Below are 16,451 nucleotides of genomic sequence, written 5' to 3' on the forward strand. Positions count from 1 at the left end.
CATATCTTCAGCCACAGGAGTGCTTGTATAGCTATGCAGTTGCATGGACTTATTTGAAACCAAGGAAGCAATTGCATTTTCACAGAAAAGAGTGTATACCCGAATATAAGGCTGTGTGCTTATTTGCATAATTATATGGTTTTGTGATACCAGATTGTTGGCGTCTGGTGCATGTACTAATAGCATTTTTTCATCATTTAATCAGGTTACTCTTTAAACAATTCAATATTAAACACAGCCTCTGAACACACATAAACAAATTACTAAGGATATTTTATTAAAATCACATCACAACATTGTAATATTCTTATCTAAAGAATAGGCCCTACAGTGCTAATTTCACAAGTACATTCTGACAATTCGTGTAAGAAAAAACATCTATCAAGGCAGCTCAATTCATTAGATTAGTAGATTAAGTTTATTTCTTTTAAAAAGGTTTTTTAAACGATTTATTGCAAAATCTTACTCGAGCAATTTTCCTGTTGTGCGAACAGTTTAGTTTTAAATAGCGTTTCGTAGAGCAGTGCAATACTACTGGCAGATAATAAGAAATAAAAATGCACCTGCGAAATACCTTTAATCATTTAGTTATCTAGTCATTGGTGTAACCGTTTACTATTGTCTTTTATTAATTGTCCAGTAGGTGGTGTATATATACATTTGTATAAAAATTACATAAGGTTTGTGGTCATGTAACCTGCAGGCTCCTGATTCCTCTGCAAACATTTTTTTTTTTATTTGTTTATTTGTTTAGGATACACATTATGACATACTCGTTTGGCTTTCCAAAACTCTGGGGCAGATTACATTTAAAATGAGGGCAGCTTGTGGTTGCTGTTAATAGCAATATACTGTAGTTTTTGTAATGTACAGTATACATGCTCTATGTATAGATTTTCTTAAAAGCCTGGATAGTCTAAAGGCAATTCCAAAACATATTTTTTATATGTTTTGGAATTACTTTTTCAACATGAATCGTCAATGTTTGAAAAGGGACCTGCCTTTCGTAATGCGAGTTCTATAATGCTTTCTATAATGCTTGAATTACTGGTACATTGTGAGAGAAGCTGCAACACATTTTTGCAACGCTCTGAATCTTTGCTTTCATTCCAAAGAATTGGAGGACACGTTTATACCGGCAGTTCAATGTGTGAGTGTGAAAGGGTAACGTCACTGGCAAGGCTTGTTACCAACAGGGAGAGAGACACAAGATGCTGCAGTTTTAAGCGCTGTTGCTCATGTTTAATTAAACACAAATAGCAAACAAAACACACAAACAAACAAATAGGCGCAGTGTCCAAAATAAACAGTTCAAACAAACAACAATAACGACTGAACATTTACAGCACAGCACAGCGCAGCACTCATCTAAACACCAGCCTTATCACCAACAGACAGTTTTTGCCCTTTTGATACACCTGTGGCTGGAGCCTAATTAATCATCAGTTATTCCATTATAGCCCCAGCCACATTACCCACATGTGTTCTGGCAGAGAGGAATTTACCCCCCCAACCCAATATTATCCACACACATTACACTGGCAGGGCTTCCACCCTGTCTCAGTGAGCCAGGGGATTCTGGGTTTATTAAGGAGCTACTGGGAAGTGCCCCCAACATAATATAGAGGTTGTAACTGAGTATGGCACCCCGGGCTCCAGGTTCAGAGACCAACTGGCCAACTGACATGGTCTATCCAATACTTTGAGGACTGTACAGATGTTAATAGAATTATAGGAGTGTGCTGTATCATATGTCATATTACCTCTCAAAACTTACAAACTCACTTAAAATAAATACGGTATCTGAGATTTGAGAGCTTTTCGTATTGGCGTATGGGGAAAGAAAGCTGTTTAATTTTGTGTTAAGTCGAAATGTAGATTAGGAGAGAAGTGGTGGTTTAAGCTTCAACAAAATGAGTAGGTGCTGATGCTTGGGGGGAAAAAAAACAACTTGCCTTTTTAATTTTTCAGCTGCTGAATCATAAATCTGTTTTAATTAAATGTTTATTGAAATGTCTTGTCTTGGTTCAACAGACTTCTTGAATGCTTTTAAAAAGTAAAGTGATGTCATGAATATCCAATAATTCTTGAGATACAGATGGATAAACAATATTATTTGCAGGCAGCCATAAAAACACAGCAATGAATTGGCCAACTGCTTTTAATTATTTTCAGTTGACATTTAATCATCTACCAGACACCTATTGTATTTTTCCAGACTCTCTAGCTTTCTAAATGAGAATCATATGCATATACTTATGTAACAGGGTTGCCTGTTACATGTGTGGGTCGTCCCTGCCAAATACTGAGGCAGACACAGAGCATTAGGTGTTGGCACGCCACACAGGTGCACAGATTTAATAACACTAGGGTACCAACAGTGGTAGCCCTCATGTCACATTTAGTGAAGAAAACTAAACAAAACAAAGCTAAATATAGAAGTTTGCCACACAAGGTGAGCACTAGTCTCACTAAAAAGAACGTCCCGCTCCAGGAACCTACTACTCTACGCAAACCCGCTCTATAAAGTTTGGGATCAACATCCTCTAAACTGACCTGCATTCACACAGCAACTTTTGACCTTTTCAAACGGCCTTGGCTGGGCAATGCTCAGTCTTGGAGTGGAAGAGTTTTGTGTTGTAGTTCTCTCTATGGAGCGGACGCTCTCCTCCTCAATGGAAACACAGCACCCATCTGTGTAGCATGGCGGAGCAGTTTCTTCGAGCTGTGGCACAGAGGAATTTTGATCTTCGCACAGCCTCCTCAGGCACACCCCCCCAGCAATCTGGATCTCCCGGTCAGCTCGGCGCCGGGCAAGTCTAACTGCTCAACTGGTTGCCTAGCAACGTGTCTCTTGTTGCGCATCCCAGCTGCTTTCATAAAGGCACACATGCACTGCAGAACAAGCGACTTCTTACAATTTATTATAAAAAAGTATTTTAATCCCATAACATTCTACTTGTAGATAAAATAATTGAAATAAAAATGTATTTATTACACCCTGACCCTTTCCATATTGAACAGGAGTATTTTGATATACATCAGTTCCACATCCTCAGTTTATTTTATAAATAAGCGAAAATCATCATGATCTTTTTTTCTCTGATAATTATTTCTGTTTTCTTTCTCATTTATTTTTTGCCCATTTTCCTGTGAATCATTCAACACATTTAAATTGCTGGAGGAACACATTGCCTATATAGACCTGGATTATTTCACCCTGTTGAATAATTACAGTTGGTACTACAGAGTATACAACAAATACTGACTTGTTTTTTTTTTACCTTTGTTTTCTATATTACTTGATTCTTGTGCTGCTTTTGCAGCTTTCAATCCAGATTTACTTCAATTAATTTTTTTTCTCCATTTTCATTACCACCTATTTCCTTTGAGTCTTTTGTTCGATTTGTCAAAGTTTTAAGTTGTTTTGAAGGGCTGTGTCTTGAAAGGTGAAAGTGTTGCAGCATGACAATATTTTCTCTTGCAAACACTTTGGTTTCTTCTCCTCTATTATTTAACAAGCCCTTCAATTACTGAGATTTAGCAATATAAAGGGAAAGTCTCATTTGGGCTTTTGAAGATCAGTTTTAAGTGCACAAAATTTTTGGTTGTATTCAGCAATAAAATACGTGGAATCACCTATAATTGTTTCAGTAATTCACATCTTAGCATTGTGTGTGTGTGTGTGTGTGTATATATATATATATATATATATATATATATATATATATATATATATATATATATATATATACACACACACACACACACACACACACACACACACTGGCTCCCAAAAGTATTCACCCCCCTTGGACTTTTCCACATTATATTGTGTTACAACATGCAAGCAAAATGGATTTAATTAGGAGTTTTTGCCACTGATCAACACAAAAAAGTCAATAATGTCAAAGTGAAAAATTGTTCTAAATGAATTGCAAATATAAAACAGAAAATACTTGATTGCATTAGTATTCACCCCCTTTGCTATGACACATCCAAATAAGCTCTGGTGTAACCAATCGCCTTTAGAAGTCACATAATTAGTTTAATGGAGTCCACCTGTGTGCAATTAAGGTGTTTCACATGATTTCAGGTTAAATACACCTGTCTCTGGGAGGTCCCACGTTTGGTTAGTACATTTCCTAACAATAACTACATCATGAAGATGAAGGAACATTCAAAGCAAATCCAAAATAAGGTTCCTCAAAAGAACCAACATTTCCAAGACATTGAGTATCCCCCAGAGCACAGTAAAGTCCATTATTAAGAAATGGAGAGAATATGGCACAACTGTGAATCTGTCTAGAACAGGCCGTCCTCAAAAGCTGAGTATCCGGGCGAGAAGGGCACGGGTCAGGGAGGCCACCAAGAGGCCTATGGCAACTCTAAAGGAGTTACGGTCTTCCACAGCTGAGCTGGGAGACACTGCATACGGCAACAAAAGCCCGGGAGCTTCACAAAACTGGCCTTTATGGGAGAGAGGCAAAAAGAAAGCCATTGTTGAAAAAAACTCACATCAAATCTCGGCTAGAGTTTGCTAGAAGGCATGTGGGAGAATCTGAGACCAAGTGGAAGAAGATTCTATGGTCTGATGAGACCAAAATAGAGCTTTTTGGCCTCAACGCTGAGCGCTATGTTTGGCGTAAGCCTAACACCGCACATCATCCTGAGAACACCATCCCTACCGTGAAGCATGGTGATGGCAGCATCATGCAATGGGGATGCGACAGGGCCTGGAAAGCTTGTGAAGATAGGGGGCAAAATGGATGCAGAAAAATATATATATAAATATATCTCCCCCTACATATCCGGATCCGGACAACAGGCCACAAAGTCACTTCAGTCATACAAAATTGCTACCTGTGAGATAAAATTGCTCTTGAGGACAAAATTCTACTCCACTATAAACACACCCTTCGTTCATCTGCAACGTATTGCTATTGCACAGATTTGCAAGGAAGAACATGCCTTTGATTTCAGAATGGAAATGCAAATGTTTTCATCAGCCCCTTGATTTTAGTGACTGACAGAACTTAATGTATTCTCTGATTTGTATCAGTTAGCAGATACTGTAAAACTAGTATATTGGGATTCTTATTGGAATTGTGTCTGCAGTTTTCTTTTTAAACTTATGTCATTGATATTCCGAATCTCTTTCTTGAAACTGTTGTTTTCTTCCTCTCAAGTGTATTAATCTCAGTTAACTGGGTATTCTCAAGATAATTACTAATTAGGGCACTGGTTCCCACCTCCAGGAGCTTCTCAATCAGGGATCCTGTGTGAAAACGTAGGTTGTCTATAAGAGAAGATTATTCACTTGGGATTCATTGTCTTCTTCTCGGGCTGCCAACATCTATATTTTTTACTCCCTCCTCCCTAATTCTTACGCTATGGTCTTTTTTAACGAACCAACACAATTGATGGACGAGGGCTTCTTTCTCTGGCCTATAATAACCTATACTAAATGTCAAGCCCACTTGTGCTTCTTAGTAAATTAATGATAGAAAACTGTTTTGCTTTTTTCATCTCCAAATGTTATAAACAGGAATCTTCTGAAGGCATTGTGTTTCGGATAAGTGCTTGTGTTGGTGGTGGGATGGATGCCTGTTGTTTTGTGCTATGCAGATTAATAGGTTATGGCTTTTGTCATTCAGAACCCAGATAGGGCTGATTGTGATGGTGAATTATTTAAACCAGGTTTACAAGATTGCAGCACCTCATGGATTAAATAATACAACTACAGGAAAGCTGCTGAAGTGATCATTAGAGACACATAATGCATTGGATTTCCATCAAAAGCCATATTTACTGCCTTGCACTAAGCACCTGGGTGGAAAGAAACAATAAAATACAAATACAGAATGGAAAAGAAATGAACCCAACAGCTAAAATGTAAATGACATTGACATTCAATTTTGCTTATAGGCAGGATGACATTATTATGTAAGTTTGGCAGCTCCCAAAGCTTTCCTTTTAAAGTAGAATTTCCTTTTTTCCTTTTGTTTAGAACATGGCCACGAGACCTCACTGTTTGTTTTTGGTCATTTGTCTTGTATTTAGTTCTGTGTCTCCTCGTCTTTGAATCAGGAACTGCTTGAGACAAATGACATGTTGGATTGATCTTTACCACACTCCCTTATTTTCATCTCCTCCTGTTACCCGTTCCTGGTTCTAGACCAATACTCAGAGGTCAGTAGGCTGGAAAGATTCATGTGATATGTCATTTTTCTCAGTGGGAGCTGTTGCTGGATCAAGTGAGAAACCGCAGTAGAGGTGACAAAACTCCTTATTCATTGAAAATCCAGGGGCAGAAATTGGTAAAAAAAACAAAACAAAAAAAAAAACATTTAAACACCCCAACAAAAAACACAGCCTGTGTATCTATTTGTAGATGTTGGGGATGTTGGGATTTTTATTCAACATGATGTGGGATGTCACACTCCTATTGTGAGTGATTTATAATGAAAGTTTCAATATCAGTTTAGCTGAAGTACTGTCCAGATTCAGTCAACATGTTTACACCAATTATACTTAACATGATATTTGAAATAATTTGGTTTCATTTACATAAGTTTTTTGTTATTACAAGTACATGTATCCACTACAGTTATAACATCACCCTGTCTTTACTGTTTAGTCTTGATTTCCAAAATGCACTGACCAGATAATTACGTTTCAAATCAGGAATCAAACAATAATGCGTCCATCTGTTTTTTGTTATTTTCTTCTTTGAAGTTGTGTCATACAGTATCGTTCATTAAGAGTGCCGGAAAATAATTAATGTGAACAATCTAATTAAAAATACTCAAGTGCAAGAGAACAGAAATTATGAAAAAAAGTCAACATGACAAGTGATCTGCAATAGACCTTGTCTTCTGAACACTTAACAGGGAAAAGCCTACTAATTAAAAATTGCAGTTATTGTAGACAGACATTTTAATAAACAGATAGTATATATTTAACATTTTGGCGATGTGGATTTTTTATTTTTCTTTAGTTTATTAGATTATTAGTTTAGTGCATTCACATTTCTTTCTTTTTATAATTTATAATTTTATTAAGTCGTTATAATTTCTGAATATTGGTGTAAGGAATACCGGTGTTATTTTCACATGTCAGTGTTGCATTGATGTAATATATTTAATACAATATACAATTCCTAACTAAATGGATTTTTAGAACAGTTCAATTTATATTACATATGACCATCTTTTCACTGTAAATGTATCAGTTTTTTACATTGGCTCATTAAGAACAGGAAAGCAAACATAAAATTAACATTTCAAGCTCTCAACATTTCAAACCTTTATTTTGAGATCACAAAATAAATTATTTCAGAATCTCGACGTTTTAAACCATTCTGTTAAGGTCATTTGTCCATGTCATCAATGAGGTTTGAATAAATGAATAGTATGCATATCAAAATCTGTTTCAATTAAAATACATGCAGTACTTAGACTATTTTACAGCTGTAAACTATTCCAATATTTAATTACAAAATCCAAACTCACTTTCGGACACTGTCGCGTTTTTAAGAAGATGCAAAGAGTTATGGGATATAACGAGAGTCAGTGGAGCGTTGTAGGATTGAGCTGCTTTGAGCTGATTTTATCGATGTTTTAAAATATAAAAAAGTTTGCTTCTTACACATTGTTATGCATCTAATTTTGTTTGATCACCTGCACAACAGAACATACTCCAGTGTAAGCACAATGCAGTCAGACACAAAAACACTGGTTCTGTTGTTGTGAAGCTGAATTGTGGGTGTAAGTCTTGCTGTAATGAGTTATCTCCTTACAGGTGCTTTTAAGTGGGCTTAAAAAGATATAATGTCACTTTTGGAAAAAAAAAAATGTGAAGGGTTTTGATGAAGATGGTCCTACCACCTTCAGTCTAAGAGGGATGGAGTAGATCGTTCCAAAAGACCATCTTTCCTGCACAATAACTTAGACAGTGAGCTTTGAAGATGAATGGCTTTCGCTTTTTCCTCTTTTTTTTTTTTGTAAATCATGCTGTTTTGAATTTTCTTGTGTCTTTGTTTGTTTTTCTTCCCTTGTTTTAATGTCAGGAGCCCACGTTAAGAAACAAGGCGAGGATTTATCCGATAACGATGGTGATGAAGACGAAGGTATTGTTTTGGTGCTCGAAGCAGATGCATGACACGCCAATTCTTGAATGTCATTATTTACTAATTTGTTTATGTCACAAATGCATGTTGTCTTGGGACTTGGAATTAAGTACTTGGGACTTTCTCAGTTCCTAATTATGTTAGTACTACTGGTTTAGCGCATATATATATATATATATATATATATTATATATATATATATATATATATATATATATATATAATATATATACACGCACACACACACACACAGTATATATAAAGTGATTTCTTAGTCGGAGAAACTGAATTTTATTCAGAGGTGTACTTTCACAATAGAAGCATTGTGTTCCTGTAATAGAATATCAATACCAAAGCATAGATAGACCTACACCCACTGTTGCACAGAGGGATCTTTAACTTACGCCAATATTAGAAGATTCATTTTTTAAATATTAAAAGTAACAAGTGTTTTGTTGTGAGTGAAGTCTCAATGTTTAAAAGTAGTATCCCCATGGTTACCCCCCCCCCCCCCCCCCATTTCAGCAGTGATATCTTTCTCTGCAACTTGTATTTCTGTATTTGTAATCCATAACTTGTGTGTGTATCATATCATTGAAATTTTGGGGTGTGTTTCAGCCACAGGTAATCATGTTCATTGTTCTTATGAGCCTGGATTTATTTATTTATTTTTCAACATATTGTTTGTTTTTCAATTTGGAAGGAGAAATGTGCTGCATCTCTCTCTTCCCAATAACTCATGACAAACACACTACCAGGGATCCATTGTTCTGTTGCCACTTCAAGTATTAATTATCTATATGTGCAGTATATAGTGCAGCCTGGTTTGGAAAGATGCATATGCTTACATAGTGGAGCTGTATCCCTACATTCTTTTAAAATGGCTGTTCCTTTCCATTAAAACTGCTCAAGGTTGCAATTATAATGATAACCGATTCATGAATAACTTACATAAATTAATCCTTTAATGAATAGAAACCAGGAAGACACCCTACTAATGATTCTCCCTGGGACAGTGAACGTAATTGATCGAATATGTTATTATTGTTTTGTGTTGTTTTTTTTGTTTGTTTTTTTTTTGTTTTTTTTAATGAATACCTACTGTATTGAAGTATAGAATGTACAATTGAGATATATGTATCCTTGTTGCACAACTGTGTAGCAAATACCATTAACCATCCTTCTTCTTTAGAGGCTAATTATCAAATTTTAATGTCAAGACAAGGACTATCACGGGGGTTCTTATGTTTCCCATGGCTGCAATAGCAAGCCCTGTTAGATACAGTACACAGCTATATAAAGCAGCTCCAGAAAGGGCTTGGACACCTTTGAGAAGGTGCCATCCCATTTTCAGAGATGTCCTGAGTGACAAGAATTCCCTCAAATACATTTGTTTATAATAGCATTCATATCCTCTACATCGATCATTACACGGAGATAGTTACTTGCCCTTATCTTCATGTCAGTTATCTAGCAGGTAAGGACCTCTGCGTCAGATGTTAATGCTTCAATAACGTCCATGTGTTGCCCATTAGATCAACTCAGACTCCTTGTTTACTTCATATCTTGGTATCCCTGAATAGATAATCCTCCCCACATCAAAAATAGGACAAATAGTTTTATTATTATTATTATTATTATTATTATTATTATTATTATTATTTACAACAAACCAGCATCCGGATACTATTTGAAACAGTTGTGTGCATGTTTGTATCATGTATTTTAAATCTATAATGGTATTAGTTATACATGTTTAACTGTACCTGGTAAATTTGCTAGGTATTTACCGCTGCAGCTTGGTAACCCTGCATCTCTTAAAAAAAAAAAGACAAGAATGAATTGGGAAGAAAAAACTGAACTGTTATAAACTGCCACAGTGAACCTGGAGCCATACGGTCACTATACATTCACCCAAACCCCAATTCAACCTCACCCCTCCCTGTCCTTTATTAATAGTATTGACACTCAAGCTCAATGTCAGTGGGCTAAACACAATGAATAAAGCCATGGAAGACTACTTGTTTTTCTCAATTATTCATGAACATTCCCTTGATTTCACAGATCCTGTATCACCTCTCGTCTGCTTCACACAAACAACCCTGTGGGTGCATGTGTTTAATTTTTTTTTTTTACATTATGTTCTTGCTTTGATGGTCTTGATTATAGTTGCAAAATCCATTATCTCTGTCTGATAATAATGTATTTTCAGCTGTACATCTTTCTTGTCAATGGTATATGTGCAGGATGTGTTCACTGTGTAGTGCTTAATTATGTTTTACATTTACAGGCAGAAGGACACGTTGTTGGAGGTAGCTGTTGTCTGAGAAGGCATTGCTTGAATAAAGAGTGTCCTACCTAAGCCATTTACAGCCAGATTCTAAATCAAAAGGTTTCATGTTCCTGCACACCTGCTTTCAGGTTTCACGAGTGCACAAAGCGCAATGTCAAAGTATAAATACATGAACAAAAGAGGCAGCTGATAACTTGATCATGACATGACTAATCCGTCTTCCTATTTCTCTCTTTTTTGTTTTACCTTTTTTCATTTGGTTTCATGTGTTAGAGACCCTGGGTGCTTGGTACAGGAAACATCAGTGGCTTTTCCATCTTGTGTTTTCCATGCATTTGTTCTTATGTGTGACGTGCCTTAGTGTGAAAGACTAGTGTTTGTGGAGAATTGTTTGTTTAAATCCTTGTGATGCTGTCTTTTTAAAATAACTGTATCAGATACCAGACAAAGAGGAAACTTGAGAATAAAAAAATAATAATAATCTAATACATTATACCTAGGGCTTCTATATTTTTAGCTATTTTCGAGTTTTATCTAAATCGCTTTTATCGGGGCTTTCGTTTTTGATATACTGTGTGAAATTAGTGTTTTCGGTTACTTTCCAAAACACTTGAGCGTTTTTTTTTCTGTCAATATGTATAGTAGTAACTCGACAGTACTTGCACACTTAAGTTGTACCTTCTTTCATTTGCTGTCTTCCACAACGAAATCCCTATCATCACAGGCACATTCCTTTGGGGTTTTTGTGTGTAAGCATTTTTGTACATTTCGCCACATTTCTGTTTTAAATCTTCCGGATCTTAATTGTAATACAGCTTTAAATCCCGCTGACAAGCCTCCATTCCTGATTGTAATCTCGTTTTAAATCTTGCAAGTCTCTAATAGAAATGTAGGAAATGTGCTGTCACTCAGTAGTTGGTGCGGGTTTAAAGTATTCAGAATGAATCGATGATAGATACAAATCAGGAAGGTGGGACATTGCCCAGCAACACTGGGAAATGTATTCATTATTATTTTTGTAGTAGGTTTTATTTTTTAATAGGAAAAGGGTCAAGTCAACGTGAATACATTAACCATTTCCACAGTTTTTCCGGTGTTTATTAGCAATCCACCAATTTCATTTTTTTTTTTGTGTCAGGTTGTTTTATCGGGGTTTATCAGTTAAAACCGAAAATCAAAAGCCCTAATTATACCATGTCCTTTATTGGAAACAATGTGTAATATTTCAAATGTTTACTGTATATGGCAACCTGACTACAATGTAATGAATTAGAGCCTGTTTACTAACTCACAAGCATTTTTGTCTTACAAGCTCACAAACATAAACTACAGTACAGGCGCAACCTTAAGCAAACACCCAGAGTGGCCGTTTTGTTAAATAAAACAGTAAAAACTATTTTTTTAATAACCTAAGTGGTCGATTGCTCTAATCAACCAGTAAACCCCCCAAATTAGTATCAATATAAATCTCAACTCTCCAGTTCCTCTGCGGACCAGTTATTTAGGGGTTCATTGTGAATTATCTCAGATTCTCAAAATCTGCCCTGCAAAGACAATTCTGTGTTACAGTCATACATGTTTTATTATTAAAATGTTACAAGCTGTATAAAAGATATACTGTGAGTTACATTAAAGACATACTGAAGCTATGAAAATGCACATCTATCTCTGTCTAGGCTATTTATTCAGATAGAAATATATTGAAATAAGCAACATAAGAATCCAGTTAGAGCTCAGTTCAATGGAACCCCCACTGCAGAGTTGTCTCTAGCTGGTATCTGATATTGCTAATATGTTTTTTACAATGCCTTGATGTCTTGATGGTGCATTTGAGAGTGCCAGTGAATGTGTTAATGGTCCCAACTCTTGCAGACATCCGAGATACTGGTGCCAAACCTGTGATGGTCTACATCCATGGAGGGTCCTACATGGAGGGCACTGGAAACATGATTGACGGGAGTGTTCTGGCCAGCTATGGTAACATCATTGTCATCACGCTTAACTACAGGGTTGGAGTTCTGGGTAAGAGATTTTTTATTTATTTTTTTGTAATTTTATTTTTTTATTTAAGGAACAAAGCAAATGTAAGCTGCAGAGCATATCCTCTAGAAAACCGAGCTGATAATCAGCAAGAGTTGGGAATTGTCAGATTATAATATTCACTTATATATTAATATTCAAACAGATACTATAGAAAGCACTACATCTACAGTATGGCTGACATGACCAGTGTTCTTTATATAGTAGTAGTTCTTTGAATATTTCTAAGCCTGGAAAACATACATCTTTTGTATAATCTGCTAGAGCATGACTAAAGAAAAAATAGGAATACAGAAGTATTAGCGCTAATCTTGGACTACCTTTCCTAAAGCAACATAGCCCAAGACTAGTGCTAATTAGGGTAGGTGAAACTATCTGATAAATACATTGTTTTGTTGTAAACTAAGTGCAGTAATAAAAGACTGCATTAATGAACTAGAGCAATATGTGGCTATAACAATGTTTTAGATGAGGGGAACCCAAACCTTAGCTCAAGTCTCCCCTTCCCACTACATGCCACTGTAAATGTAACATAAACCTGCCTGTGAGGTAAGTGGGAGAGGTGTGGTTTATTTTATTTATGTAGGGTAAGAAAACACATGAAGAACTCCTGCATGTATTTATTTCTTTATTTTAATAAAAGAAAATGATGATGTTATAATTATAAACTGCATTGATATAATTGCCTGTTTTTTTTGTTTTTTTTTCTCATTACAATCGCTCCCTTTTGTTGCATAATGGTATTTACTGTTAGCTCGGGCACAAACTGACTTCAGTGTTACATTCGAAATAACACCAAGCACCTAACAGCAGCGTGTGTGTAAATGAATTGATCTCCCGGTCGGGGAAGCATTGCTTTGCCGGGGTCATTTGGGAAAGGACATTTCTGTACGCGCTATGGCCCCCCGAAACTACTTCGCAGCCTCCATTTCGGAAGCCCTGCATTGGATACACAACTTCTACCTGAGTGGGAAAGAGCTGCAGACTGACTGCAGTCATCTTGCTGGGCTTCCCTGTGCGTGATGTCATGGCAACAGGGGCAGCAAATCAAAATGGAGTTTAACTGAGCCCAGTTTTCAGCACTAAAAAAAACAAAACTATATATATATCTTCCGTTCCACAGTTATTACAAAAGTGGTAGCAAAAATTACATTGTATTTTCAATGCACTCAAAGGAAGGTATTTAATAAGGAGTTCTGCTGATACCATTTTCTATTTACTTAATGTTTATAAATGTATACTGGGACATGTTTTGGAAGCTTATCCTTAGGTTTTGTTAAACCAACTGTAAGTGGTCCCCTAATATTCAGTTTTCTTCAGTATCTGGTGTTTATTTTATTTTCCTGTAGAACGTAATTATTTATTAAATACTTATGCCATATTTTAGCTCACACTCTATTACTGTATGAAAAGTAGAAATATTTAATAATGGATCTAATGTGTGCCAGGCAGAGTGGTGTATCTCATAATGCAATTACTTACTCTGTTTCCAGAACGTATGAGTTTCTTTTAACTCACTTTGTTCCTCAGTAGGTTCTGCTGAGCTCTTTAATTGAACAGTTTTTTTTTTGGTCATTTGTCATTTGCAGTTAACACACAAAGACGCTCTGACTATTGCAGCCTTTTCTTGATGATTTGTTTTCTAGTTTTGCATGGCATACTGTAGCTATTTTTGTTTTAAAAGTTTATAAATCAGGAAATTCCTGGCGGTTGATCTTTTTGCAGCATTTTCTTGCTAAGGAACCACTGCATTCATGTAATTCATAACATAAAAATATTACATTTTCATACAATTAAATCCTATGGAAGGGGAAGTCAAAAAACAAAGGCAAATAATAAGTAAAGTTGAGACACATCTTTTTTGATGTAGTTGTACGTTTAATCACACGATAAATCCTTGTATTACCAGAATGATGCAGGTTGCTGATTCAATTTTATTTTGAGCTGCTTTGTTGAAGAAAGGATACAGAATGCAATATAGATTTGCTTGGTTCAATAATTTAATTGAAAGGTGTAAGGAGTGAGAAGCTCATTATCCTTTGCTTAAGGAGATTCAAGCTGGGATCTATGCATTTATTGGAAACAAGCTTGGATGTGGCTCTCGTGATTTATTAATTTTGTATTGCTGACATGTATTCTGTGAAGTATAATCTTCCAGAATCATTTTTTTAGTACAAAAAAGCCAAGTAAGAATAAAGGGACCAGCCATATGAAGGTGTGATATCTACAACAAGGGACCAAGATCTATACAAGAAAAAAAGAACAGGCTTGTAAGTAATGTTAAAGTGGAACATTTATATATGTAACCCCATTTGTAACTTAAACAATACTGTGTAATTCACAAAACTACTGACACACAACCTGTTACGTGCAACTAGATTTATAATATTTTATTTTCTAATTTCGTCACAGATATTTGAAGATTCGTTATGATGAGGTGAAGGATAAAATTGATGACTGTTGGCCAAGATTTTTTCAAAGTAGTTATCTCTTTTTTGTTCGACATATTAATAGCTGCAGTGTTCTGATACAGTATTTATTTACAGAATGGAGTTGAGTTCACAATAACTTTTCATAAAGCGTTTGACGAAACTTTTGACTCAAAACACTGCTGCAGAAACAGGATCTATTTAATGATGTGTAATGAGTCCCAGACAGAGGGGAGTATCTTGTGTCACTGCTCTTTATAAATATAATTACTCATTCGCTCTCCGGAGCATGTCAGTTTCACTATCCTATAGGGAGGACTTAATTACCACTTCCAATCGCATTAAACAGTAGCTGACTCTCCTCCCTGGCAAAGAGAAGGTGGTACTTTGTGTTTTACCTCTTTTGACCTGAGATATTTATATTTGCATCCTGAGCCATTCGAAAAAAAGGCATTATACCACAGTAGTGCCGTCAACAAGTGATAATTCCACTAGAGGAAAATATACTTGAACTTTGACCCATTTGACTCCTCGAGACATGGACGGAAATGTTAATTAATGATCAACAAAATAAGAATATGTTAAAAACTAAAGAAATGATGTAAAGATGGCACATTTGTATCAAAGTGAAACTGGAGAGGAACAGGAAGGTAAAGGCAATCATCCAAATAAAGCTGAAATACTAACAGATAACGACATAGAATGTCTGTACAGCACAGAAACATTGTTTAAAAAACCCCAACTGTACTGCTGAACCTTGTCTTCTTAATATTAGCATCACAAGGGTATCCATGTATTATAAAAAATAATAGATGGGCCTCTTCAGTGAGTTATAGGAAAATAATTCCATGTTGGGTTTCTACGACAGTTTATAAATGACTCGACCTTTGGTCTCGTAATTTATGAAGTCACAGAATACCGAGATGGAATTATTTTTCTGTAACACACTAAAGTCAGTCTTTTCTATCTATCTATCTATCTATCTATCTATCTATCTATCTATCTATCTATCTATCTATCTATATATATATATATATATATATATATATATATATATATATATATATATATTTAGCTCAAAGAGCCAGCTGCCCATATATTGTTTTTTTTTTTGTTTTTTTTTTTTTTTTTTTTTTTGTAATCGCATCTATTCCAGCTTGCCATGCTGGCGACGCTTACTCTATTCCAGTATTTTGACATTGCCTTCCTTTTTCAGTGCAAAGGAGACTGTTCCAGTGTCAGATGAGCTAAATGTAGACTGGAGTATATAATTCCCAGTGAATTTGATCAGATAAATGGCTATTAATCCAATAGAAGTGTACGAACAAATATGAGTTGCTAAAATCAGATTACTGAAATAGGTGACATTTAGTTACTTTGAGCTAAAAATTGCATTATTTCACAATTACCCTAATAAAAGCGGAGATCAACTGAGGGGAAGTTTGAAACAATGGCATCATAAAAACTGATCACGCAGAAGTGCAATTTGTGGTTTTTTATTTTGCTGAAAAAAACTAATGGTATGCACAGTGATTACTGCATGACATTCCGCATGCTA

General features: G+C 35.7%; 1 protein-coding gene across 2 annotated transcripts in view; it reads left to right on the forward strand.

Annotated features, from left to right (window-relative positions):
• Window positions 1-16,451, forward strand: part of nlgn3a (neuroligin 3a) — a 124,647-nt gene that overhangs the window by 56,286 nt on the left and 51,910 nt on the right. The window contains exons 4-5 of one of the 2 annotated variants that reach the window (XM_041255693.1): window positions 8,072-8,131; window positions 12,297-12,446. In XM_041255693.1, the coding sequence (XP_041111627.1) occupies window positions 8,072-8,131; window positions 12,297-12,446 (210 nt within the window). The remainder of the gene's footprint in view (window positions 1-8,071; window positions 8,132-12,296; window positions 12,447-16,451) is intronic. The other variant, XM_041255692.1, reaches the window with a different exon arrangement.

This window comes from Polyodon spathula, chromosome 7, assembly GCF_017654505.1.
Source record: "Polyodon spathula isolate WHYD16114869_AA chromosome 7, ASM1765450v1, whole genome shotgun sequence".
Taxonomy (NCBI): Eukaryota; Metazoa; Chordata; class Actinopteri; order Acipenseriformes; family Polyodontidae; genus Polyodon; species Polyodon spathula.